Source organism: Pteropus alecto, unplaced genomic scaffold (genome assembly GCF_000325575.1).
Source record: "Pteropus alecto unplaced genomic scaffold, ASM32557v1 scaffold50, whole genome shotgun sequence".
Classification (NCBI taxonomy): Eukaryota; Metazoa; Chordata; class Mammalia; order Chiroptera; family Pteropodidae; genus Pteropus; species Pteropus alecto.
In genome coordinates this window covers 6,668,589-6,693,831 of record NW_006431918.1, presented here as the reverse complement: position 1 = coordinate 6,693,831, position 25,243 = coordinate 6,668,589, and the positions used below count along the sequence as shown (strand labels likewise).

The 25,243-nt window shown below is 41.2% G+C and overlaps 1 protein-coding gene across 8 annotated transcripts in view; it reads right to left on the bottom strand.

Annotated features, from left to right (window-relative positions):
- Positions 1 to 18,322: 18,322 nt before the first annotated feature.
- The window catches only part of FBXW7 (F-box and WD repeat domain containing 7), a 177,784-nt gene continuing 170,863 nt past the window's right edge, over positions 18,323 to 25,243 (bottom strand). For all 8 annotated transcript variants that reach the window (XR_003044445.1, XM_025042752.1, XM_025042757.1 and 5 more), the window contains 3 exons: positions 23,176 to 23,401; positions 21,327 to 21,537; positions 18,323 to 20,251 (listed from right to left, as the gene is read on the bottom strand). Coding sequence is in view for 7 of the 8 variants with exons in the window: in XM_025042752.1 (XP_024898520.1) it covers positions 19,983 to 20,251; positions 21,327 to 21,537; positions 23,176 to 23,401 (706 nt within the window). In the remaining variant the exon portion in view is untranslated. The remainder of the gene's footprint in view (positions 20,252 to 21,326; positions 21,538 to 23,175; positions 23,402 to 25,243) is intronic.

The window sequence follows — 25,243 nt, the reverse complement described above, 5'->3', positions numbered from 1 at the left end:
GCCATCACCACAGCTCTCTCCCGAGCGGGCTGTCCTCACTAGCCACTTACATTTGTGACATGTGACGCCTCCTTCTGCTCCCACCGCCCTGGTCCAGAGGTCCGTGGTCTAGAAAATTAAGACAAAATCGGCTTTTTCCTAAGCAGTTTTTAAAATTGTAAGTGAAAGAGAACGCAGACCAAGCCGGTTTGGGAACAAAAGTTGCATAACTGGCTAATAACCCACGGCAGGGCTGCATGCAGCTGTGAAACCGTCCGGTAGTTCGACGGTGTCGCCGAGGACCTTGTTTCTTTCTGGGGAATTTATTTATCTCTACCCCCATTTTTTCTTATGAATTGCCTCTGAGTTGGTCATTGGCAGGGATAATTGCCAATTTTTAATCTCTGCAAGGAAGCTGCCGGAGCGGTCCCTCATTTTATCATCCCCTTAGATGGCGCGGGATGCAGAGGCTTTCTTCACTGCCCTCCAGGGAGCCGGTGGCATATTTAGGCTTGTTTTCACTTTATGACTGCAGTCATTTCATCTTGATCTTATTTATTCCAGAGGAGGAAAGAGAAAATGGTAGCTTTTGTGCGAGTTCTGGGATCAGTGCTCCCGTTTGCCCAGATTCTTTCATGTGACTCCTGACCCCGTCACTGAATTTGAGGGGCTGGGATGGGATGGGATGCCCTATTTGGCTGATCTTGAGAGGTGAAAACAGGAATGCATTCTGAAAAGGAACCCACCAAACACAAATTATATAAAGAAAAGACAGCCAAATAAATATGGAAAATGTTAAATTAAGTGACTCCGATTTCTTCTTAGCCTTTAATATGCTAATGTGCACTATAAACCACCAGAAAAGAGGTGGGAAGAGGGAAGATGTAATATGTAGTGCTTCGCACAGAGCCCAATTTGGAAAATGCTAGAGCAAACTTGAGGCAGATCAGTGCTTATACGTAGGGCGAGCATACATCCGAGTCTTTCTGAGACGGTCTCAGTTTATGCCGGTTTCTCCAGGTATAAATGATGGTGTAATTATGATCAGCCCTCACGTTCACTCTCAAATGGATCCCAGTTTTAATGACAAATTACAGGGTCACCTCCAGTGACCTGTACTGGGGACTCCATGTTGAATTTCAAATCGCTGACCCAATCAGCTCTTCTCTTAAGAGTTGTGAATTTGAGACTTAGAAAAAGACACTAGGAAGAAATCCGAACAGAGAAGCAGAAGCAGCAGTGGCACAGACAGAGGGAGGCTGGATCCGGGGGCCGGCGGGTCACCAGAGCAGGAGCAGCTTGAACGTCCTACTCCAAGAATGGCAGCAGTGGGAGGGGCGGGGATGTGCGGGTGGGAGATCGGACACCCCATGTGCCCTGGTGCCCCTGATAGTCGGGCTGCTGGGATGCTGCCCTGCGTCAGCTTACTCCCCAGGATGCTGGCACAACCCTCATGCCCACAGCTCATCTGAGCACGTCTGCATGTCCCAAAGACGGCCTTTCTCAGTGTGGTTCTCAACTCTGGCTACATGCACATCAGAATCGCCCAGCAGCTTTGAGGATATACAGATCATCTCCACCCCTGGCTCCAGGTCTTTGATTTACGAGAAAAACTATTTCAAAAATATCGTGAAACCAGGTTTTAAAAACTCAGTTTGCTCTAAATGATGAGATTACAGTATGTTTTAATATATCCTCTCTTGTTCTTTGTCATATTTCCCAAAACTTCTACAATGAACCAATATTTCTTTTGTAACAAGAATATAATAGTTATTTAAAAAGCAAGGAAGTAGAAATACACCCTTGCATTTGTGGTCAATTGATCAATAAGTGCGAGGAGATAGTTGAATAAGGGAAAGTAATAATCCTATCAACAAATGATGCTGGAGCAATTGTATATCCACATGCAAAAGAATGAAGTTGGACCCTTATCTAAGACCATACACAAAAATTAAGATGGATCATAGACCCAAATGTAAGAACTAAAACTATAAAACTCTTAGTAGAACACATGCATAAATCTTTATGACCTTGGATTAAGCGATGGTTTCTTAGATACAATTCATCAAAATTTAAAACTTTTGTGCTTCAAAGGACACCATTCGAAAAGTAAAAATACGACCCACGGAACTGGAGAAGGTATTTGCAAATCGCGTATCCCAAAATTGAAAACTTTTGTGCTTCAAAGGACACCATTCAAAAAGTAAAAATACAACCATGGAACTGGAGAAAGTATTTGCAAATTGCGTATCTGTTAAAGGACTTGTATCCAGAATATAAAGAACTCTCATAACAATAAAGAGACAAATGGTTCAATTTAAAAATGGCAAATGATTTCTATAAAGAAGATAGACAAATAGCCAATAAGCGCAAGAAAAGGTGCTCAACATCTAGTATAATGGATATGTTTATTAACTTGATTGTGGTGATTATTTTGCAGTGTATACATATATCAAAATCTCAAGTCATACACGTTAAGTATATGCAGTTTTTATTTGTCAATTAACCACAGTAAAGCTGGAAAAAAAGAAGAGAGAAAAGGTACACAAATTCATAGTCATTAAAGAAACCAAAATCACAACGATACCTCATTTACACCCATTAGCGTGGCTAAAATAAAAAGACAACAAGAAATGTTGCTGAGAAAAAATTGGAACTCTAATACATTCTTGGTGGGATTACAAAATGGTGCAGCCACTCTGGAAAAACAGTTTGGCAGTTCGTCAAAAAGTTAAACGGTTACCACATGACCCAAAAACTTCATTCCTAGATATATACCCAGAAGAAACAGAAATATATGACCTTACCAAACTCATCCATGAATGTATAAATGCTTATAGTAGCATTATTCATAATAGCCCCAAAGTGGGACAACTCAAATGTCCATCACCTGATAAATGGATACACAAAATATGGTATATCCATCCGTATAGTGGGATATTATTCAGCAATTTAAAAAAAAAAAAGGAATGGAGTATTGATACATACTACAACACGAACAGAGCTTGAAATTTTTATGCTAAGTGAAAGAAGCCAGTCACAGAAGAGCACATATTCTATGGGTCCTTGTGTAGGAAATGTTCAGAATCATCAAATCCATAGAGACAGAAAGTAGATTAGTAGTGGCGAGGGGGTCGGGGGCGGGGCGGAGGGGATGACTGCTAGTGGGCATGGTATGTCTTTTTGGAGCAATGAACATGTGGTAATAGTTGTGCCACTCTGCGTAACTCCGTGACTGCGGGAAAAGCAAACGGATCGTACATTTTAAAGGATGGACATTTCAGTGTGGAATTTCATCACAATAAAGCTGTTATCAGAAACCAGTACTCAGGGAAGTCGGTGGTAAAAGACGGTGGGAGTGAACTGGGGGCATTTTCAGAGGTGCCGAGGCTGGGAGTGGGTGTGGGGGCAGGGCTGAGATAAGGGGCGGGGCTCCCTGCGTTCCACCCCATCCCACTTCGTCTGGTCCACTGGTCTGAATTCTTTCCACCGTCACAGTGCTTGATTGAGGGGCCAAGTATATCTTTCTAATTCATCTGCTCCTGTTTTTTAAAATAAACTTTGTACTTCAGAACACTTTTAGATTTACAGAAAAATTGTGAGGATAGTACAGAGTTCTCACGTACCCCACACCGTTTCCTCTACTGGTCACCTCTTACATCAGTAAGGTACGTTTGTCACAATTAATGAACCGACACTGATACGTGACTGTTAACTGAAGTCTATACTGTATTCTGTTTTCCTTTTTCTGTTCCAGGATCCATCCCATCCAGGATACCACCTTTCATTTAGTCGTCAAGTCCCCTTAGGCTCCTCTCAGCTGTGACAGTCGCTCAGACTTTCCTTGCCTTTGATGACTTTGGCAGTTTTGAAAAAGTACTGGTCAGGTATTTTGTAGAACATTCCTCCATTGGGATTTGCCTGGTGTTTTTCTTGTAATTAGACTGGTTATAAGATTTTTGAGGAAGATCACTAAGGTAAAGAAAGTGCCATTTTCATCATATATTAAGGGTATATATTATCAACATGACTTATCACTGTGGATGTTGACCTTGATCACCACCAGGCTGAGGTACTATTTGTTAAGTTTCTCCACTTGCAAAGTTACTTCTTTCCCCTCCTTTTCCGTACTCTTCCTTTGGGAAGAAGGTCACTCTGCACAGCCCCCACTAGGGAGTAAGGCCCCACTTCCTTGAGGGCAGAGTACACAGAAACCTATAAATTATTTGGAATTCTTCTGCACAGATTTGTCTTTTCTCCCCCATTATTTATTCAATCATTTTTTGAATATCAGTATGAACTTATTAATATTTACTTTATACTTTCAGTTATAGTCTAAAGTACTATTTTTTTATTTATTTGTTTTCTTTTTGCTCAACTTGTTCCAGCTTTGGCCGTTGGGAGCTCTTTCAGTTGGCCTGCTCACCATAATTGTGGGTGTTTTGTTTTGTTTTGTTTTGTTTTGTTTTGTTTTGTTTTCTATTGTTTTGTTGAGCCCTTCCTTACTTTCTGGCAGTATAAGATGAGATCCTACTTTTTTTTTTATTACAAAAAATCTTTAAACAGAAGAATAAATAGTATCAAGAAACTTCACATACTCATTTCTTAGGTTTAACAACTGTCAACATTTTTTGACATATCTACCTCACCTGTATCTGTTTTTATGTCTAACAGATAAAGATATATTTAAAACAGATAAAGATATATTTAAAAATATAACTATAGTATCACTATCATGCCCAACAAAATTAATATTAATCCCTGAATATCATCTATTACAAGTCATGCTTAATTTTCCCTGTTTTAAAAAAATAATAATTTTTACAGTTGGTTCATTCCAGTTGGGTTTACAATGGATTTGGCTAATTGTATAATCATGATGCTATTTAAGATGTTTGTCGATCTTTAGTATTTCTTGTAGAGTTAGATCTAGGAGCTTGATTATATTTCCACCGAAATGAAAAACTCTAAAAAGAAAGCCTTGACCCTGAATTCGACTTTTCATTTTGATGGAACTTACCTCTAGTAGAAGTGAAGGCCCTCCAGGACCCACACTTGGGAGGAGGAAGTGGGGTCTCCAGCGGGGGAGGAGGTGGGAGGTTGTCTCTAAGGTGTTGAAGAGTACACAGCGGGTGATGCCCAGTGCAAATGCCAGGGTAACCGGGCTCATATTTTATTAGCGTTGTGATTGTTATTGCTAGTGCTCTAGTTACCAAGTTCCACAGATTATTTTTAGGACTGCCCTAACTCCATTTTTCCCATAAGCCCTATTACTTTTTAGCATGCCATTTTGTAGAACTCAGGCTTCTTAGCAATGTACATAGGATGTTAGATCAGAAATGCTGGGATATCTTTATTGGAAAGAATCAGGGCAGTGCTGGAAATCTGAATGTTTGGTCTCTCTATGTCCAAGGCCCCTCCTATCCCATTTCCATCTCTGCAGCTCCTGACAGTTGTCTTGAGGTGACTCCTGGGTCAGTGGCCTCCCTGGCGGTCCCCCGTAGGGGTCCAGGCTGGAGACTTACCTCGGGTCCTCAGCCTCCCTGCCAGGCAGGGCCCGGCCTATGTTTCTAGCCTCTCTTGAGTCTCCCGGTCGGCTTCGTTTACTACTGCAGGCCCCCTCCCTCGCCCACTTTCTTCTACAAAACATCATGGATCAGCTGCCAGACTGAGCCCCGGGACAGCGATTTGGGCGCCCTCATCTGCCGCACTAGAAGGGTCTTTCCGAAATGTTCATTGATGACGATGAGGCCAGTACTGACAGACCGAGCCCAGGAAACAGCTCATGCGCGCTGGGTGCTGGGTGCTGGGTGCTGGGTGCTGCTGTTCTCGGGCAAAACAGTGGACAGATGGCTGCCTGGGGAGGTTTTCTCATGATTCCCTTACAGTGCTAGGGGAAAGGACTTTTCTTTCAGTTTCCTCTATATCTCTGTTCTACTCCCTCCCCCCCACATTCCCCATCAATGTTTCAACAAGTGATTCCAAAGTCTTGGTGCAAATATCTTAAGAGCCATTGAAAATATTAAATTTAAAATATATACTTTATAAAACAATCAAAAAACACTTTATGTTGCTTTTAAGAAGAGCATGGCTGGAGGACAGGCGTGAAATCAAACCACTATGCACTGACAGCTCCAGAAGGAATTGCTTTGTGTGGTCCGGCCTGGCACCCCACTTTTCCGCTGGGGGCCCCATGTCCTCCCTATTCCAAAGGCCAGGGTGGCACCACCAGCGGCCTCCTTTGACACATAGAATCAAGTAACCAGACCGGTGTCGGGACTGCTCCCTCCTGCTCTGGGAGAGTGTCCCCAGGGAGTGTCCTAGCTCCGCCCTGGGCAGGGGAAATACAGGAGAAGGAATCTCGGGCTCCAGCTGTGGTTTTGTCCCCAGGTCAGGGGCCGCCCCGCTGCCCCACATTCCATGATGGAGGAATTTCCGGCGTGGTTGTGCCATGTGCCTCCAGATCTCATCCTGGCTTTGGTCTCCATACTCGAGGCTTCAGAAAGTCGCTGAGGGTCTTGACTCAGACAAGGTGGAGAGGAGAGGAGAGCCTCGCTCCCCACCGCCCAGGACCTGGGGCGATCACGTGCTTCCTTCCGCTCCAGCGCCCCTCTCTCCTTCTCAGGATCCTTCCTTCTTGTAATTCCTTTCCTGCTTCCCTGAAACTCCATTTCCTCCATTTCTCCTGACATTCTACTCCCCCCCTCCCTCAGAAATCACGTCTCAAGTTTCTCCTTCTGTCTGACACATTCCCAGCTTCCAGAACTTCCTGGGACTGGGCGGAGACGGGGCCCGCTTTAGTTTTCTAAGTGGAAAATCTCCAGTCTCCACTACCTGAGGCAAACGGCAGACATGCACTCAGCTTCTGTTTGCTCATTGGTAAAACCCATAAAACTCACCCGTTTCTCAAACTCACTGTAAAAATGGCCTTGCCAAGAGGAGGATATTATTGCTGCCATTATTTTAGTTTAAGGGCCGTGTTCCCAGCCCGTTGAGCCGCAGTAGGACCTCTCCTGCAAAGTCAGACCTCGGGGCTACAGGTCCGCCAGAATGGGATGCGCCAGCCGAGCCCCAGCTTCTTGGCCGGCTTCCAGCCTCCTCTCTCGGCCCCTCCAGGAAGCCACCATGCTGCCGCTCCGCTTTCAAGGATCCGTTTGGCTGCTTTTGGCCTCCACACCTTTCCCTTTTAGTCCAGGCCCTTGCCTGCCCTGCAGACTTGGGGAACTGGAGTCCCATTCCGCAGCCCGCCCGCAGGTCCTTGCTGGTCTACCACCGTCTTCCAGCTCCTTTCAAGTTCACCCCAACTTTCAACTCACAGTGCCCGGGGGTGGGGAGAATCCTCAGAGGGGTGTAGAGCAGGGCGCGCGGCAGTTCTAGACCCAAGCATGGCTCCCTCGGGATTCTAGTTCAGCTATTGGAAAATAAAGTTGTACAGGGTGGGCCGAGGGAGGAGTGGGCGTTTCATTCCTCGCCGAGCTCCTCCGGGAGCCGCCAGGTCGGCGGTGCCTCGGTTCGTCTGATGAGACTAATCTTCCTCTGGGAGTTCGATTTCTTTGTTTCCCAAAAGTTCTGCCTGGAACTCAGGCTGATGAGACAGGCCACAGGGCGTATCAGAAGCCACTGAGAACCACCTTACCTGAGGGTGGCCAGATTTTTCTGCAAACGTTTTTTCTGCAAATCGGTTTTCCCGAAGGGCGGCGTGCCTGTTCTCTGAACTCCCGGGAAGCTTCTGCTGTTCACAGCAGCAATTCAGCGTCCACTTGGTAAAAAATGGCTTTTTCACTTATTGACTGGCAAAATACTCTATTTATCAAACCATTTCCGTTTCCTCTAAAGATAAAATAGAGGAAAAACCCAAAAGGAAAATTAAAGCTTTAACTCAGTCTCGCAGACTTCTGCTTCATTTCATTGTAAATCGCGTGTGATGACCCAGCACCAGCAGCTCGCATAAAGCAATAGTATAATTTTCTTTTGTGCGAGGAACTAATTATGAAGTATAAGACTTCTCACCTAAGTCTAACAATGGTGGATGGCTCCCATATGCTAATTATGTCTTCCTTCATATCTTTGGCTTGAACTCTAATTTGCGTACAGTTTAATGAACACCGGTTCTCACTGCAAAATATCGAAGTACCTGGGAGATTGAACACTTAGACTGTCAAATGCTCTCACTCCCAACGCTCATCTTCAAACCCTCTAAATTCTAAACAGACTTCTACAGGAGAGTGGCTCTTTAAAGGCCTGTGAGTCACTTTCGAGCAGTAACTGTACACTTAAATTAAAAGCCACAATCTGGCAGTAGACTTGGGTCGTGGTGAAAAAATACTAATAATAATAAAAAAGCTTTCCTAGTTTAGGTATCAGTAATGACTTGCCAGCTTCTGTCACTGCCCGTTAAAAAAGCTACCCCTTTTATGGCTGTTTGTTTCCCTGACTTCGGATTTTTCCAACAGTTTCCCCAGAAAGGCGCCTTCACTTTCTTCGGGTATTCTCGCTTCATCTCTGAGAATTTAGAAAATGAGGAACAGTGGAGGTGGGGAGGGGCTTCCAGCCTGGGCCTAGCACCTCATTTTCAGGGTCTCTTCCCCTTTTAACACTTCATTCCCACAAAGGTGAGGCTGAGTGTTAATGTAAAAATAAAAGGCCTTTCAAAGTGAGAGGCAACAAGCATTTCTTTGAGATAAATACGAATAGCCACTGGGGACGCACTGATTCAGGCAGAATCCCAGATAGTGTTCCCATTAGGAAACAAGGGCAGTGGGCCCTCATGAGAAAGGGAAGGGGAGCAAACATTAACAGAAGGAAGGCGTTTCTATTGGTGCATATAAACCAACAGTGATGGCGAATTCTAAACAATGATTTTAATTTATAAATCATAGTGATGCTTTAGAGTGATAATTATTTGTTATAAATTATAGTGACAATTTATAACTACTTTCTTGCTGTCTTTGCAAACAATTTCATTGGGGCACGATGTTACTTCAGTCTCAGTCCAAAGAATATTTTGCCCTGTTTTAATATTGCAGGGATTTAAGGCGTAAGATGTATAGGCAGTTCCTCTGGGATGGCAGCTCCAGCTCCATTTTAAAGTGGCGCCGTTTAATTTTGACAGGAGGTTAGTTACTTAGATGGCAGATGACCTCTATATAATTACAGCTAATAGTGGTCATGCGTTTCACTTTACCATGACTTCTCGAAGTGCAGTATTTGATATGAACCATTCAGGTGAATGGCCTGGAGGACTAAATACAGATTCTGATTTGGCGGTTCTGAGGCGGGATCCGAGACTGTGCATTTCTGAGGAGCTCGTCGGTGAGGCTGCTGCTGCTGGTTCAAGAGGCCCACTTTGAGTCCCTTTACCTGGATTATCCGATTTCATCTTCACTACAGGCCATCGACGAAGGGAGTAAGTAGCAGACCTGAGGCCACCTGGCTATAAGCAGCAGAGCCTGGACTTGATGATTTCTTGCAGTCTGGTCTACAGCCTGAACACACAGCTGTACTTGCCGCCTCTCATTCTCGGTAGGCGCTCTTGTGAAGAGGAAGGTATGGGTTGACTTGTACGTGGATCTTAATCCACAGGATCCTGTGGCGAGTCCTTGTTAAAGCCAAGAAACCATCTCTTCATTTATCCACGTTGCCACTCGAGGTGTGCGTCGGCCCAGGCACGGCCGTGTGGCCACAAGGATAACCCAGCCTCAACAAGCACTCGCCGGGCGCCTCCTGGCCAGCCTGCACCTCCCAGCAAGGCAGCGGGGAGTCAGCCTGCCGAGATCTCTGGTCATTTCTCTACAACGCCTTCAGCAGCCGCCAAGGAAACCAGTGTTCTTTCTGTTACTTTGGGTCAGAATACTCGGAAACGATTGTAGGCAGAAGAGGTAACTTTTACAGCTGACTTGAAGATTACAAATGGCCCAATATACCTTCTGGGTGTGCTTCTCCTATTGGTTGGAATAACCCACTGTGCACCAAAGTAGGGGCCCAAAGGGAGAAGCAGCAGCACCCAGCGGATAAGTGTGTAGCCTTTGGAGCAAGACTGCCTGGGTCCACATCCTGCCTTGACTAGTTGTCACGGTCGTGGGCAACTTGCACCATCTCTCTATGCCTCAGTTTCCTCACCTGTAAAGGAAAGATGATGATAACGATGGTGTCTCCCTCATGGGCTTATTGTACATGAACTATTTCACATGAGGTATCTGCCATGAGGTCACCCCTCAAAAATGTAAGTTGCCCTTATTAACAGGGAGCTGGAACAGACTTTCTGAGCATGCCCCCTGAGAATGTGGGTGATGCTTCTTTTTTCTTTACATATAATTTAAGGCTAAGTGGCTAATTTTACTGATTTTCCCCATAGGGAATAATGGAAAAAGACCTGTCCCTTGGCACTCTCCAGTTTACAGCATCTGAAAAGAACTGACAGTCGTCGAAAGCAGAGAGAGAGATGCATAGGTGGGTGTTAGCGCTTGTGCGAATTACGCATCTGTTTACACACCTAGTCTTGAAGCTATTTAAATTAAGACCCTCTCTTTTGATGATAGCTGTGTGTAAGGCAATATTTGCTGAGCCCAGTTCCTGCTATCAATGCAGGACCGAAATGCAAACATACTTGTAAAGTGGAAACACACTTTTATTTCCTAAGGGCCCTGTAATCAAGGCAAAAGCTATTCCTTGATCGCATAATTAACCTTAGGAATAGAAGTGTAAACAGCACAATTCATGAATTTGTTAATTGGTCTTCCCTGCTACTGATATTAGCCCAAGTTGATCTGTGGTTTGCCTCTGCCGATTATCTTAAGTTTTCTAATTTGGATTTCTTCAGGGTAAGCAAGGGAAAAGAGTGAAGGAAGAGCTTTTTAACAATTTGAGAACATACTGTGGGTGAGTATATTCTCACCCTGCCCCACCCCCCACCCCAGGCCGGGCAGCAGAGACATAAAACAACCAGTAATGCTCAGCGGCGGTCATGCTTCCAGGACTCTGAATCTCAGTCTAATTGAGTTCTAATTTATTTTTCCCATTGCAATGGCTCCTTAGCTGAGTAGAAGTAAAGAGAAAACACTGGGCGTGTGTCGGCTCAGGCCCTGCAGTTGGAGGGGCTGTGTAGGGAGAGGCCTTGGTGAGCATAGAGCCAGAATCCCTCTCCTAGGACTTGTAAAGAATTATACTCACCAAAGCAGGAGACTTGGATTCTGAGAGAAGACAGTTCACAGCACTTCGCTCCTTGGTGTTTCTCTTCCAACATGGCACACCTATGTGGGGCCTTGGGCTGATTTCCAGAACCAGCAAATCAATACTTAAGAGATTCTTTCATTAGAGCCCTTCTCATGAAGCAGAGTTGCTTAATTAAATTAGACACCGGGCCTCTGAATGCTGTTTAACAACAACAACAAAATTCTCTGAGGGTACTGAAACTAGGGCCTGATCTATTCACACATACTTTAAAGTTGAGGATACATCTTCTGAATAGTCACTGATAACCTCAGAAAACTATGAAGTTACCCACTTCAACAAACAACTGATTTTAGTTGACAAATGATGGTTAAGTAGCTCTTAAAAAAAGAAAAAATTTGCTAGTGGTCCCTTTAGTTATTTTGAAACCTCCAGGAATCTTTCTGAGAAAGTCAAGGTCACCAACCAGAAAGCCACAGTGATACATACATGAATGAATAAATAGCCCGTGGCTACTGGGCCTACATACCACTCACCACCAAATGCAGAAATGAATGTCTGTGGTTTGGGGGCTTTGTGTTAAGAGGATCAGCCTGTCTGTCCGTCATTTAGACCTTAGGACTCAGCCGAAGAGCTGAGCTGACAGCAGCAAGCCTCACCCCGGCCCCCCAAGCCTATGGGCCTCTGAGGCTTATGCTGGTTCTAGAACCTTTAGAGAGAGCAGCCAGGGCAGATGAAGACTCCACATGCAATGCCGATGACCGTTTTAGGCAGGTTTGGGAGGTCAGGAATGACACACACCCTGTCACAGCTGGGCTGGGTACCACGTACTTCCCAGGTATGAAAAAAGCCTGGCATCAAGAGAATTGTGCACTCACCTTCAGCAGACCTAATACAGGCACAAAGGAAGTTCTGCCAGCTCATTGCTTCTTCTACTGGCCCCACTTTGGCCTCTTTGAAATTTTGATCTAGAATTTAAAGGGAAAAATAGAATTTTCTAAAGAGATACCCCTTAACTTCACTTTATGAAAAGTTCAGTCATTTTCATAATCCTGAGAAGTATTTCCAAGTGGAGAAAATGCATAAGATACCCGGTGGGAGAATTTGTTAGTAAAACCCATGCTAGTTAGAAAGAGATGATGGGAAAAGGTCGAGGAGAAAAGAGGGGCTATGTCCTTGGGCCTCAGAAATGGCTAGTCCTCTTGATATAAGGTACATGGGGCTGCAACTCGGTTTGTCCACCAGCACATGCTCAGATCAGAACCTGAAGTCTAAAACTCTAGGTCCTACTAGTTCCAATCTTAAGTTAATTTTCACCTTGAGACTATATTAAGAGCTCATGAGCTAGAGACTATGTTAAGCATCATCTATTCAGTCCTCCTGCAGCCTAATGAGAGGCGACTATTATTGGGGCCCCTTTTGCAGGGGGAAAAAAAAACACAGAGACAAAGAGAACCGAGGTAATTTGCCCCCACACGGCCCCATCCTAACCTCTCCTTTGCTGTGGAACTCCTCCGGAAGGATCACTTGTTTTGCGCTGAGACTACGTGACTCATGGTGACTAGCTAGGGCATTGCCTTGTTATGGATGCTCACTAGCATGGGTAAAGATATGTCATTATTTCTGAAAAATGCCATACTGATTTCTTTTTTTTGGCCTTGCTTTAAGAAATATATATTTTTAGCCAAGTAATGCGAAAGAGTGAACCATATCAAAATAAAGCTCCCATCACCTTCCCCCAACCACAAAGGCAAACAGTAGTAACCCTTTTAGGTAATTCTTCTAATGTGCATCCCTTATCCTTTTCTGCTTATCCTCTTATTTTTTAGTTTTTTTCATTTTAGACATTAATAGCTTCTTAGTAGATGAGCATTTAACTCTCCCTCTACTCCACTTCCCTCCTCTCCCCTACAGAAATTTTAGCAACATCGTTAATCAGTATTTACATTTTTATGGCTACATAAATATGGCTCGGTGCAGGGCTAAACAGTGCACTATGCTTGTGTTTTTCCACATACTATTTTGAATTAATAACTGCTTCATTTTTATCTGTCGCATAGCTTTTCATATATTGAAACTTAAAAAACGTTTTTTAAATGCATGATCAGGTGTCCTGAATACTCAGAAGCCTTTTCTCTAAATGTTCTGTCATGATAGTAAGATGATTTATCATCTTGGGGCCTTTCTTCTAAGGCCCTCCTGCTCACACCCCACCTTGTAGCTCCTGAGCACAAATGCCTGCCTAAAGTAAAACTGCCTGCACCTCTGGTAAGAAATAGGTCATTCGAAAACTCCACCCTTCCGGAAGTCTCACAGAGCTCCTCTTCCATATTAAGCTTGAAATGATTGCCTGCAAGACAGTCACCAATTCCTTTATTGCTAGTGGCAGTGATTATACTCAAGATGGCTCCCATTCACTGAGCACATCTTTAGCCAAGCACTGTGCCAGGTGCTGCACGTTATCTCATGTAATATTCACAACAGTCATTTTCTCTTTTACAGATGATGAAAGGGGTTCAGATTTGAATAATCTTCCAGAGTCACACAAGTGGTGTCAGAGATGGAATTTGAACACAACTGTCTTTTTCATTAATAATAGTAATAATAATGATGATGATGATGATAATGACTGCTAACATTTACCAAGGATGTGCTATGTACCAATCTAACCTCTCATGACTACAAGCATGCAAAAGCTTGCTCCTCATTTGCCTAGTGATCTCAGAAAAAAAGAGATCTGCATTACCAAGGTGTCAGTAATTTGCTATAATCTTTATCATTTTATATACTCATTTTTTGATCTATTTTTTTTTCCTTTTCTTTAAGAGGGTTCTTAAGTTTATAAGCTTCTGGTCCCCCAAACCCAGACCTATTTCTTACCAGAGGTGCAGGCAGTTTTACTTTTTAACCTCTGTACCTTCTTGTGTCCTTGCTGGATTTATTTAAGCCACTCAAACTCACTCTATAGGAATAGAGACCATCCTCAGACTGAAAGGCTCACGGTGGTAGGCAACTACGCTGTCTTCCTGATTGCATTTAGTAAGGTGTAAGGGTTTGGTAAAGTCTTAACAGGCTTCATTAGTGTAAGAGTAAAAAGTCTTGCAAGTAACTTTCCTCTCGTGGTGAGCTGTGGTTTGATGTCTCCTTTATATAATCTATGACCCCTCTAGAAAAAGGGTGTACTGGCAGCATATTTTGGTCTGTAATATTTGAACTTTCGATGTGCAAGAGTGATTTCAACGTCATTTTTCTTTTGTAGAGCATGATTGCTGAAGGAAAACAAAGCCCAAAGATAAACAGCTTACTTAGGTTTTGCCACAATAGATTTTCTAAAGCAAAGAATGAAACATCAAAATGTCCACTCAGTGGTTCCTTGTCCATAAAAATTCTGAGGAAAATCAGACCATCCGAAATAGAAACTGCTATTTTTATACCCAGTTGCAAATTGCGAAGTTGCCAGCCTCTCTTCTCAGCAATGAGTCTTCCTAGGAACTGGATCTAGAATTCATTTAGACTTTTTACACTGGGGAAAGGTGCATTCTGAGTCCTTTCAGCTTTGGGTGCTTTCTCTTTCCCCGAAGAACCTTTGAAACAGCTTTCTGATCTTTTTGGTCTCCTCCATCTACAAAGAGGAAGTGGCAGAGGGATAAAGTTGGCAGGAACCTCACTCATGTGGGCATCACTAGTATTAATCGAATGGATAATGAGACATGTTGGCTAGTGAACAATGCCATACTGTTTGTTTGCAGTTCAAATCAATGACTAGGCACTCTCAGTAAAGGGAGCTGGGTGCAGCCACGTTGGATCTAACTTAGTCTATCTCCCGGGCAATAGAAAATGCCAAAATCACAAACTGTGCATCGACTTTTCAGATGCCATATGGTTGCTTTATGTAGGACTCCAAGAACACTGTGTGAACACGCACGTGCCATCCTCTTCAGACCCAGAGGCCACTGATCCATCATGGAAGACTTCAGACGTCTTCTCTCGGCCACCAACGCCTTCCCTTGATATGGCCCATTCCTTTTTGTTTGTTTGTTTTCATGAAGCGTGGAAAGGCTTAAGGGAAATGATGTCAGGACTCCCTGAGAACAAGAGGCTTGTTCCTGGGTTCCAGTATATTCTTGTATCTGTGTACACACACACACACACCCTTTGGAATGCCGTAGGCAGGAAGCATTAGAATCTGCGTCAGAAGCATTTATTCAAATTCATCCATTGGCAACACTAAACCCATTTTTTACTATCAGTAGAATTACAAATGGTGCTACAAAACAGGAGGTTCTCCTGGAATTACTGTGAAGGACAAGGCTGAATCCTTTATTGACTGAAGAACCAGATGGAGTATAGGTTACAGTCCTGATCTCTGGGGGGTGGGGGATGACTAATAGGAAAATGAACAAAGCTGTGTCTGAGGGAAGGGATCAAAAAATGTAACGGGAATCTCTTCCTGCTATGCAAAGCTGATGGTTTCTGATTTCGATATGGAATGGAAGGAGTCACAGGAGTGAGAATGGAGTCGGGCAGGCTCCTGCGAGGTGTCTTCTCCCCTCCATCTCTGTGGCTTTGTTTCACGACGTGCAATGAGTGCATCGGGGAACCGTGTGTGGAAAGCAAGGCACTGCCTGGGTCTGAATCTCTGTGGCTTTGTTTCACGACGTGCAATGAGTGTGTGGAAAGCAAGGCACTGCCTGGGTCTGGGGAGACTGCCCTGCATCCCCGTTTCACTTCATGGAAGAGAAAAGCACAAAGGTCTTTTTGTTGTTGTTTGATGGTAGCCTCTGATCAGTTCAGAGAAATAGGAGAATTTATAACAGACTAGCTCAAAAGGTCTAAAAATTGCTTAGAAGTTAATACAAATCATTAAATTTCAGTTATTTCTTGAAATTAAATAGGTAGGTAGGTTGAAACATTTATGTACCCAAGAGCTGTGATGAGAGAGGTGGAGAGGGAGGGAGAGAAGAAGAGAGAAGAGCAGAGCGCATGCTCCCAAAGCATTTGCTTCGGGCTTTTATGGGTTACTTCGGTGTCCTAATTTTAGCATTAGTTTCAGGCAGTGTTTGATCTTTGGGAACTTGTGACATCTAAATGTGGGGACTGCCTATATTCTGATATGAAAAGTTAAAAATTCGCTGTTATATAAGGTGAATTTCTTCATTAAGCAGGCTTCCCTTCATGACCTTTCTTACTTTAATGACAATATCTTTAGACGGAGGTTAACATTTTCCCTTTCAAGAACAGATCCACTGTAATAAAGACTATTCATTTATTCATAAAGTAATTTTCAATGGACAGCTAAGTATATATACAAAACCACCATTAGGTGCTCAATACCAGTCTGTCTCACAAGGGTTCTGTTAAGACTCACATGAGAAATTTATGTGACTCCGCTTTAAAAAATGTAAATTGCTATAGATAGAGAAATGTTATTTTTATTATATACTTGAATGAGCCGTGAGCATACTCGATTGTTCCCAGATATAGAAAGTTACCTGGGTCTACTTTCTTAGTTTTGATAGTAGCTGCTATTTATTGAACTCTAAGTGCCATCGGTGTGCTGTCCGCTTTATAGCCCCTACAGCATCCTCAGGAGGTGGGTATTGTCTACACTCTAGATGGGGAAACATGAGGTCAAAAAAATCTGATGAAGGTCCCATCACTAGAAAGTATTGGAACTAGAACTTGAATTCAGGCCTACTTGTCTACAAAGCCTGTGAACTCATTCTATTCTATAAATGTAGGTTTGTTTTTAAAGATGATGTTTTTCTTCAGTTATAATACAGTTAAGCCACATTTATATTATGAAAACTCGAGACTACCAAACAGAGTCACAGCTTTTTCTTAATCATTGAGAGCCGTCAACGCGAACAGCAGTCATGGCTCCAGGCCCTGCCCTGGTCCCCGCTCTGTACTTCATGGCCTAACAGACGTTTGCCTGTGTTTATGTGGTTTTTCTGACTTTTTGTTTAACCTGTCACTTCCCCCTGATGTTCTAGTGCCTGGAATGTGCTGTGGACTAATACACCGAAGAACCCAACATGCTGGAACAGTATCTAAGTAAGCAGTCTCAAAGCTGTGTCCATAGCTCGCCTGGAAAGCTAGTTTAAATGAAGGTTCTTGGGTCCCCCTTCTAGATGTTCTGATTTAGTAGTTTGGGGAGAGCAAGGCCCAAGAATTGCTGCCCTATGAGGAAAGAACACATTTTGTGTGAAATGTATTCATTAAGTAGCGTCCATTTTTATCCATGGCTTGAGTAGTTGAGATGCTGGATATTATATATATATTACTAATACACACATACATCCATACCTATGCATGTATAGAGGGGAAGGAGAGAGACCCTACTATTTGAGAGGCTACTGCATTTGAATAACTGACTTCATTTTTTTCACTTACATTAGATGCATTAAATAAAACAGTGACAGAAGAGCCTGAAAGTACCCCAAAAATGACTTATTTTTTCTAAAACCTTACTTTAGTTTGTCAAAATTCTAGGTTTCTTTCTTCTTAAACTCTGGTGCTTGCGAGTTAACTTCCAGCAAATCACCTAACCAGTCTGAGCCACAGTCATGCCCTCATCTTTAAAATGGAGATAATAATACAGGAGGTCCTTGAATAATGTCATTTTGTTCAGTGTCGTTTCATTTTAACGTTGATGAGGTACCATAGGAACTTAACTCTTGTTTCTATCCATTAACCTGTGATAAAACTGGTTTCATTGTGTCATTTTGCTTCAATTTGCAGAACCGATTGACACTGTTAAGTGAGGACTTACTGTACCTACCTCACAGGGATGGTGAGAATGGATAATGCATAGAAAGTTCCTGGTTAAGTATGCAATATGTGGTTCAACTTTCAAAAATGAACTTTTTATAGGAATTCTAGTTGTAACTATCACAGAAATGTTGTAATTCTATGAGGGACCCAAATTTCATATTTGCACATCCCGGTATAAGACAGAGATAAGCACAGTGGAGTGTCCTCTCAGAGTCTAAGGAGAGAGAGGAAATCTGCATTCGCAGCACATTATTCTCACGTTAGCTGTGTAAAACAGGCCGGGAAGGACACACTACAGGGAACGCAGAGAAGCCAAGACTTTGCTGTTTTAAATATTAGACAAAACTTAAATATTTATAATGAAGCATCATTACCTCGGTGGAAGAAACAGGCATACTAACATGAAAAAACACATTTTATTGCACTTAAGTTATAAGAAAATAAAATTTCTAAGTGAATCAAACCATAGACACAATCCCTTTAAAGGTTGTTTTCCTCCATCATGTCAGGTTGTTACATAACTAAAATTAACCAACTTGAATCTGATTGTTTTAAATCAGACTATAAATAAAACAAACAAAAAAAAAATAAACAGGAGGAGGAAAAAAAGATCGCCTAGGATACAGTGTTAAACCACTTTCACAGTTCAGCTTGAGTTGTGGCTCTTGGAGAATGAGGCAAACCATTTGACTTTTTCATTCATTTCATTTGTTTGCATGTGACGCCTTTACTACAAAAACTGAATCGTTTCTGCTTTGTCAGTTACTCAGAGCAATAAAACTGTAACAGTTGTTTTCCCAAATACTGCAAAACACTAAGACTGACCAGCAACTTTATTTTAATTTTGTGTTTTATATATTTTTAAAATCTTGTCAGTTTTATTATGTACGTTCATCCATTCACCACAGCCCTCAAAAAGAAAAGTTTCTCCACAGAACAGGCAGCGATAGCTCTGTTCCAAGGAATGTGTTTTAATTTTTGCCCAGATAAAAGAAAATAAGCTTTGCACACACTCTCAATTCTTTACTTGCAGGCAAACTTCACTCTTTATTATCTGAAACTCTCCCATTCTCAGCCTCTTAGAGGCACAGATGGTTCAAGTTTCAGTGGCAAAAAGTCTTTTTTCCGTAACCAAACTAGAGCAAATTTGGAATTCAGTCTGGGACTAAAACGTCACAGCAGAAAAAAAATAAAAAAAAATAATTTGCTTTTTTCTTTCATTTAGCAGCATAAATAAGTTTGGCCACTGGGAGTACAGTACAGGGGTGGGACAACAATCCCATATTTGAAGACCTACTTCTAGCACCAGCATCAAGAATTAAATCCATCTCAGGACTCACAGAACCCAGGACAACTTGCCACCTTTCAGCAATATATGCACTGAAGAGTGTATGTGGAAGCGACAGTAAGTAGATTAACAGAGGCTAATACTGTGATTGATTGACATTGGCAATGGTTGGCAAAAAAAAAAAAAAAAAAAAAAAAGCTTTTCATGATAACTGTACAAAAACAATTCACAGTAATATTTTTTTTTTTTTAGCTTTTCCACTCCAGAAAAATGACTTTTGTTGCAGATGCTCTCTAATTAAAGTCAACCGGTACTTGTTTTGATGTTATTGCAGCTCCTTTCTAGGTCTCAGTGGTAAAAGAACAGACTCACAGAATCTGAAACGATGTTTTAGCATTAACACAGCCCAATGACCACTGGAGAAGAAAATAAAGAAATAATTGCACCTGGTTTGATTTAGAAAGTCTTTGCAAAGCTGCCCTCAGTCAAAAGTGAAGCCTTTTATGTAATGAGACAGCAGACGCCTCTCTTGTCAGTTACGGTTTGTCATCTCTTCCTCTTTTCCTTCTTAGTCTGTAGGTCTTTTCATTCTGTTGCCCCAAGCCAATATCCTGCACCACTGAGAACAAGGGATTTTTTTTCTTTTTCGTTTTTTTCCTTTTTTTCTTTTTGCTTTTCTTTTTTCTTTTTCTTTTTTTTTCTTTTTTGCAGGGGGGAGGGCAGGGAGTATATCGTCTACACATTTGGACAAACTCATCTTTTCTGCTCTTCACTTCATGTCCACATCAAAGTCCAGCACCAGCAGCTTGGTTTCTTCCGTCCCGTTCCGGCTCCCGACCGCACACACCAGCTTTGTGTTCGAGGCTCTGATCCGCCACACGACTCCCCCGCTCCCCCCACTCTCCAATGTGACTAGGTTGCGAATAAATTCACCCGTTTTCAAGTCCCATAGTTTTACAGTTCCATCATCTGAGCTGGTAATTACAAAGTTCTTGTTGAACTGTAAACAGGTCACAGCACTCTGATGCTTGTTGGGACCTAGGCAAAACCAAACGAATTCAATTACTGGTTAGAAATCATGGCTTTGAGTTAGTTACACTGTAATTTGTAGACTTCTACATTAGAAGATAAAATAAAGGAAATATTTTAAATGCCGCATATTTAGAAACTGTATTCTGAGTATTTTAGGATCAGTGGGAATGTAAGAAAATCTGGTAGCTATTTGTAACTGAAGCATTAATTTTCAAGAGTTCTGTCTTCCAAGACGCTTGGTTAGCTACCAGGCACACACATTTTGTTTTCTGGCTGTAGGAATGAGAGCTTTTCTTAGGGATGATGTAGACAGCCCAGCTTCATGTATTCTGCTGATGGACAAATGAGCGTAAGAGATCACCCTACCACTTTGAACTGACCATTCAAGGGCAAAGGCTGAATGGACACTATTCCAAAACTCTGAGGAAGGGACAAAACCAATGAGTAAAATGCTGCAATACAGCCCACCTGATAGCCTCACTGAAAAAAGAAAAATAAAAAAAAAAAAACACTTTCTGAGGGCTATGACCAACGAAAACAGTTAATCATGACCTAGGAAGTTAACACTGCTGTGCCTCATTTAATGATAGTGGCGTTCACATTTTTCTTCCTCTATTTGAGTGGGCACCATCATTCCTTCTTATCCTAGTTAAGCAGATGGTTAAGGGTCTAAGTTGAAGCCAAAGCAATTTTCTATCAAAGATGCTTTTTGTTTTTTGTTTTAGCAAGACAGCTCTTTAATTTAAAATGGCACTAAAAATTCAAAATAAAAAGATCACTCAAAAAAATAAAATGAGTATGTTGCTTCTATGATATAGCCAACATCTCTTCCACATTGTTTTTTAAGGTTAGAGTTAACTGTACATGTAGGAAGTGATTAAACAATTTTATATTAAAAACACAATTTAAAATACTTTGTCAAGAGTAGCCTAGTTTTGTTAAGTCAGAGTGGAAATGCTCATAAACTTATCCAAAATAAGCATATTCATTTTGTATAAGGTTAATTCTTTTTGTGACATAAAAGCTCCATATTTCTCTAATTTTTAACAAACACAACTAAAAGTGGGTAGCCAATACTTACCTTGCAATGTTTGTAAACACTGTCCTGTTTTAATATCCCAGATTTTAACTGTAGAGTCTGCATTCCCAGAGACAAGAATATTGTCTTTGAGTTCCATTCCACTTGTTAACGACTGGTGTCCTGTCAACGTGTGAATGCAGTTCCCTGTCTCCACATCCCAAACTCGGATTGATGTATCAAGAGATCCACTCACTACATGGATGCCATCAAACTACAACAGACACAGTTTATTAAACTAGAAGTATAGACATTCTTGATATTATTTATTGACCTTAATCCTAATTGGGGAGAGGGAGTAGAGCATGGGAAACAGGTAATGCCAGGAGCAAAATGAGGTACTAGGATAAATTGTATGTAATGAAGCAACCCTACAGTGCATGTTCTCGGCTCCTATCCCAAATGCTCATTTTATATGGCCAGTGGCTTCAAACTAGATGCAAAAACAACTAAAAAAAAAAAAAACAAAACAAAAAACCACCTAAAATGTACATATTTTCAGATCTTCTGGTCACACATAACAGCTCCATACTATGGAAAATTCAGTAAAGATTGCCATTTGAGTTTTATTTCTCAATAGGAAGCTGAAATGAGTGACACAGCTTGTGATAAAGGGTGTTCTTATCAACGTCTAAGGCATGAAAAGGGCTAAACAACATTCACGACGTTTTAAAGTTCTGCTGCAAGTCATACATAAAATTAAAATTTCATTTACAATAACCTAATGCTAATTAGGAAATGTGCCAACGGATAATTATATTTGGAATTAGAAGAGGTGGCATTTTGATAACAAAAGATAACTATATAGCAACCTCTTTTCCTGCTTCCCAAGCTATATTGAAAGCCAATAAATATCTATTAATTCCCAGGTCTATAATTCCCAGGTCTATAATAATGTTGCTACCTCTTTTCTCAATCTAATGGTTTATTTAAATGAGAAGATTATATTCTTTACAATTCTGAGCATATCACAAAACATAAAAACAAGTGCAGCCAATTACCTCTCCTCCAAATTCATGACTTTTTCTAAGTTAACAAACATCTTTATTATGTGTCAGTATTTCATGACATAGACAGTATTCTGTCAATTAAGAAACAAATACCCCAAGAATGGAACTGTCAGAGACTGAGAACAGAACTGATTATCCTAATTTGCTGATCACTAATGAGCAATAATACCTGGTAAATAAACTGGGTAAGTAATAGGACACGTTTTTGAATTGGAATGCTATCTTTCAGAAAATAAAATAAAATCTATTTTCTAAACTTGCTATTAATCTAATTATTGATCTCAAAATATGACAATCTATTCAAAGATACCAGGTTTAAATGTAAAAAAAAAATTCAGTTTAGTCCAATGTACTTCCCTACGACTACCTATCAGCAGCCCTGCGAGAGTACGTGGCCTTATGCAGCAAAGCGCCACTTCCACTTTGCATGGGGACGAAATCACAATTACATGGCCCGTCAGCTCCGCTATCAAGGCAAAGGGGCGGCTTTTGGTCAAATTAATCCTCTACTAAGGAGTTTATTAAAATCCAGGTTATTCTCCTCTGAGACTATCTACCCATTAATTAATATAGGAAAACTTAGGGCTCTAAAGCCTCAGGTTCCAAGACAAATATTTGTATTTTAGAGGGAAAATGGATGATAGAAAACTGAAACAAATCATAAAAATAATGTCAGAATGTATGCTTTCTTCATGCCAATTTTAAAGTATGTATAAAGAGAAGGATAATTCATCTTTTGGGGGCTGTATTGAATCAACAATTTGACAGTGGTTATCTGAGTAAAACTATCTTATGATTCATCAGTAAAGCATCTGAGGGACATGAGAGCTATAATCTCTTACCTGTAATGAATAGACTCTATTAGTATGCCCTTGCAGCGTGTGTAGACAGGTCTCAGTCTCTGGATCCCATACCTTCACCATAAAATCATACGCTCCACTAACAACCCTCCTGCCATCATACTGAACACAGCGGACCGCTGCTACATGACCCATCAGCACATGTAAACACTGGCCTGTCTCAATATCCCAAACCCTAAGAGTGGCATCTCGAGAACCGCTAACAACTCTGTTGGGGGAAAACAGAAAAAAAAAAAAAATATTAGAATGTTTAATAATATGAGAAAACATGAAATATTAAAGTGGTTATTAAAATTTTTTTCTTAAGCAGGAACACCTGTTTTCAAAGAAATCCTATCTAAAGTCTTAAAATATAAATATTACAAAGTTGAGTCACTCTGATTGGGATGAGAAGTTGGGAGCCTAGAATTCTGCCTGTTTGGCTCGGCCAGCCGTGAGGGATCAAGTAGCACGGGGTTCTGTGGAACACTCTGAAAACTACGGTACTGTACTTAACGAAGAAGAAAGAGAAGCAGCAACAGCTGCCAGCTCTAAATATATACAATAAGATCTTAATATGTCAGAAATAAAATGCTAATGTACAAAATATCTATGAAATGTAAATGAGAGAAGTCTAGGTAGTAATATTTTGAAAATTTTTAATTTTCTTTTTTATCCTTTATGCCACTTCCTAAGATTTTGCTTATAAACACCTATTCCCTTTGTGAGTAAGGAATAAAATTCGATAAACGTTATTCAACAAAACAAATCAGAATTTAGAATTTAATAGCTAAAGATGTGTGCTTTACGCCATATATTCTGGTAAAATTAACCAGTTTTAGACATGTCCTCAAAGGCTGCGTATGCTTATCTTTACAAATATCCAGGCTATGGGGGCATTAAGACATACAGATGTTAGAAGATACTTATGTACAGGCAACAGAAATCCCTTAAGAAGTTGACCCAATATTATTAAATTAAACTCTTCTGAAGACTAGAGTGAAACAAGTACTGCAGTCACTTTCGGATTACAAAGCAGAGCTGAAAAACTCAGGTATCTTTATGTCATTCCTAAGAGATAAAGAAAGGCCATAGTTTCCACATGTGGAAGAGTATAAAAGGGAAGCATTGAGGGATTTAAGTCCAAGAGCATAATGGAAACTGAAATGCAACGTCTCTTAATACTAATCCCCCAAATTTTAATGGTATATACCACATTGTTCAAAATACAAACGAAATGGTACTTTTCTTCACATATTACCAATCTACTGCGAAATCTGCTTAATGTAATTAATGGTTCTTAATAAAGAAGATGCTATGGACAGAATTAAAGGTAAAGACTGGAATAGATTTACTGTAAGGACACGTCACAAAAATCTTTTTTTGACGAATGAAGTAGAAATCACATTTAACGGGTACCACGAAGACATGCCAACAGAAGATAGAAAGGACTTTAATAGGAGGGCTTTGTAGGAGGAGATAAAACCAAGAGCAAAGGCACTGAGAAGAAAAAAGCAAGCAGTCTGGTTTGGCCGAAACTATTCTGAATACTGGATAGAGGATTTTCTCCTTAATTCAGTAAGCAACAGAAGACTCCCAAAGGGCAGTGATACTATCATAATTAGAGAAGAGTTCTTTGTCGGCTGTGTAAAAGGTGAGAAGACCAAGTCTGAAAGCCATTTCAATAGTTTAGGTGACAGGTAATGAGAGAATAAATTAAAAACCACAGGCCTCAGCTTTTGCCTAGGATATGATGAAGTGGTGTAGGATGGGTCTGTAATCGAAAAGAGTTGGAGACCTGAAGCCTGAATAACTGAATTTGTCCCCCTGGCAGAAAATGAATAGCAAAAAAAATATATATATATATTTTTCCCCAAGATGAGGAGTCATCAAAGATGTAGAACAATAAAGTAAGGCGTCATTCAAGATTAGAGACCAGGGAGTTTCAAGGAGGAAGCCAACAACACTAATAATTGAGGAAAGAAATTTAAAGACAATCCTCGATTTTACGCCAATACACTCCTGCTTTCCTAGTACAGAAACATCTGAAATCTAATAATTAAAGTCTAAT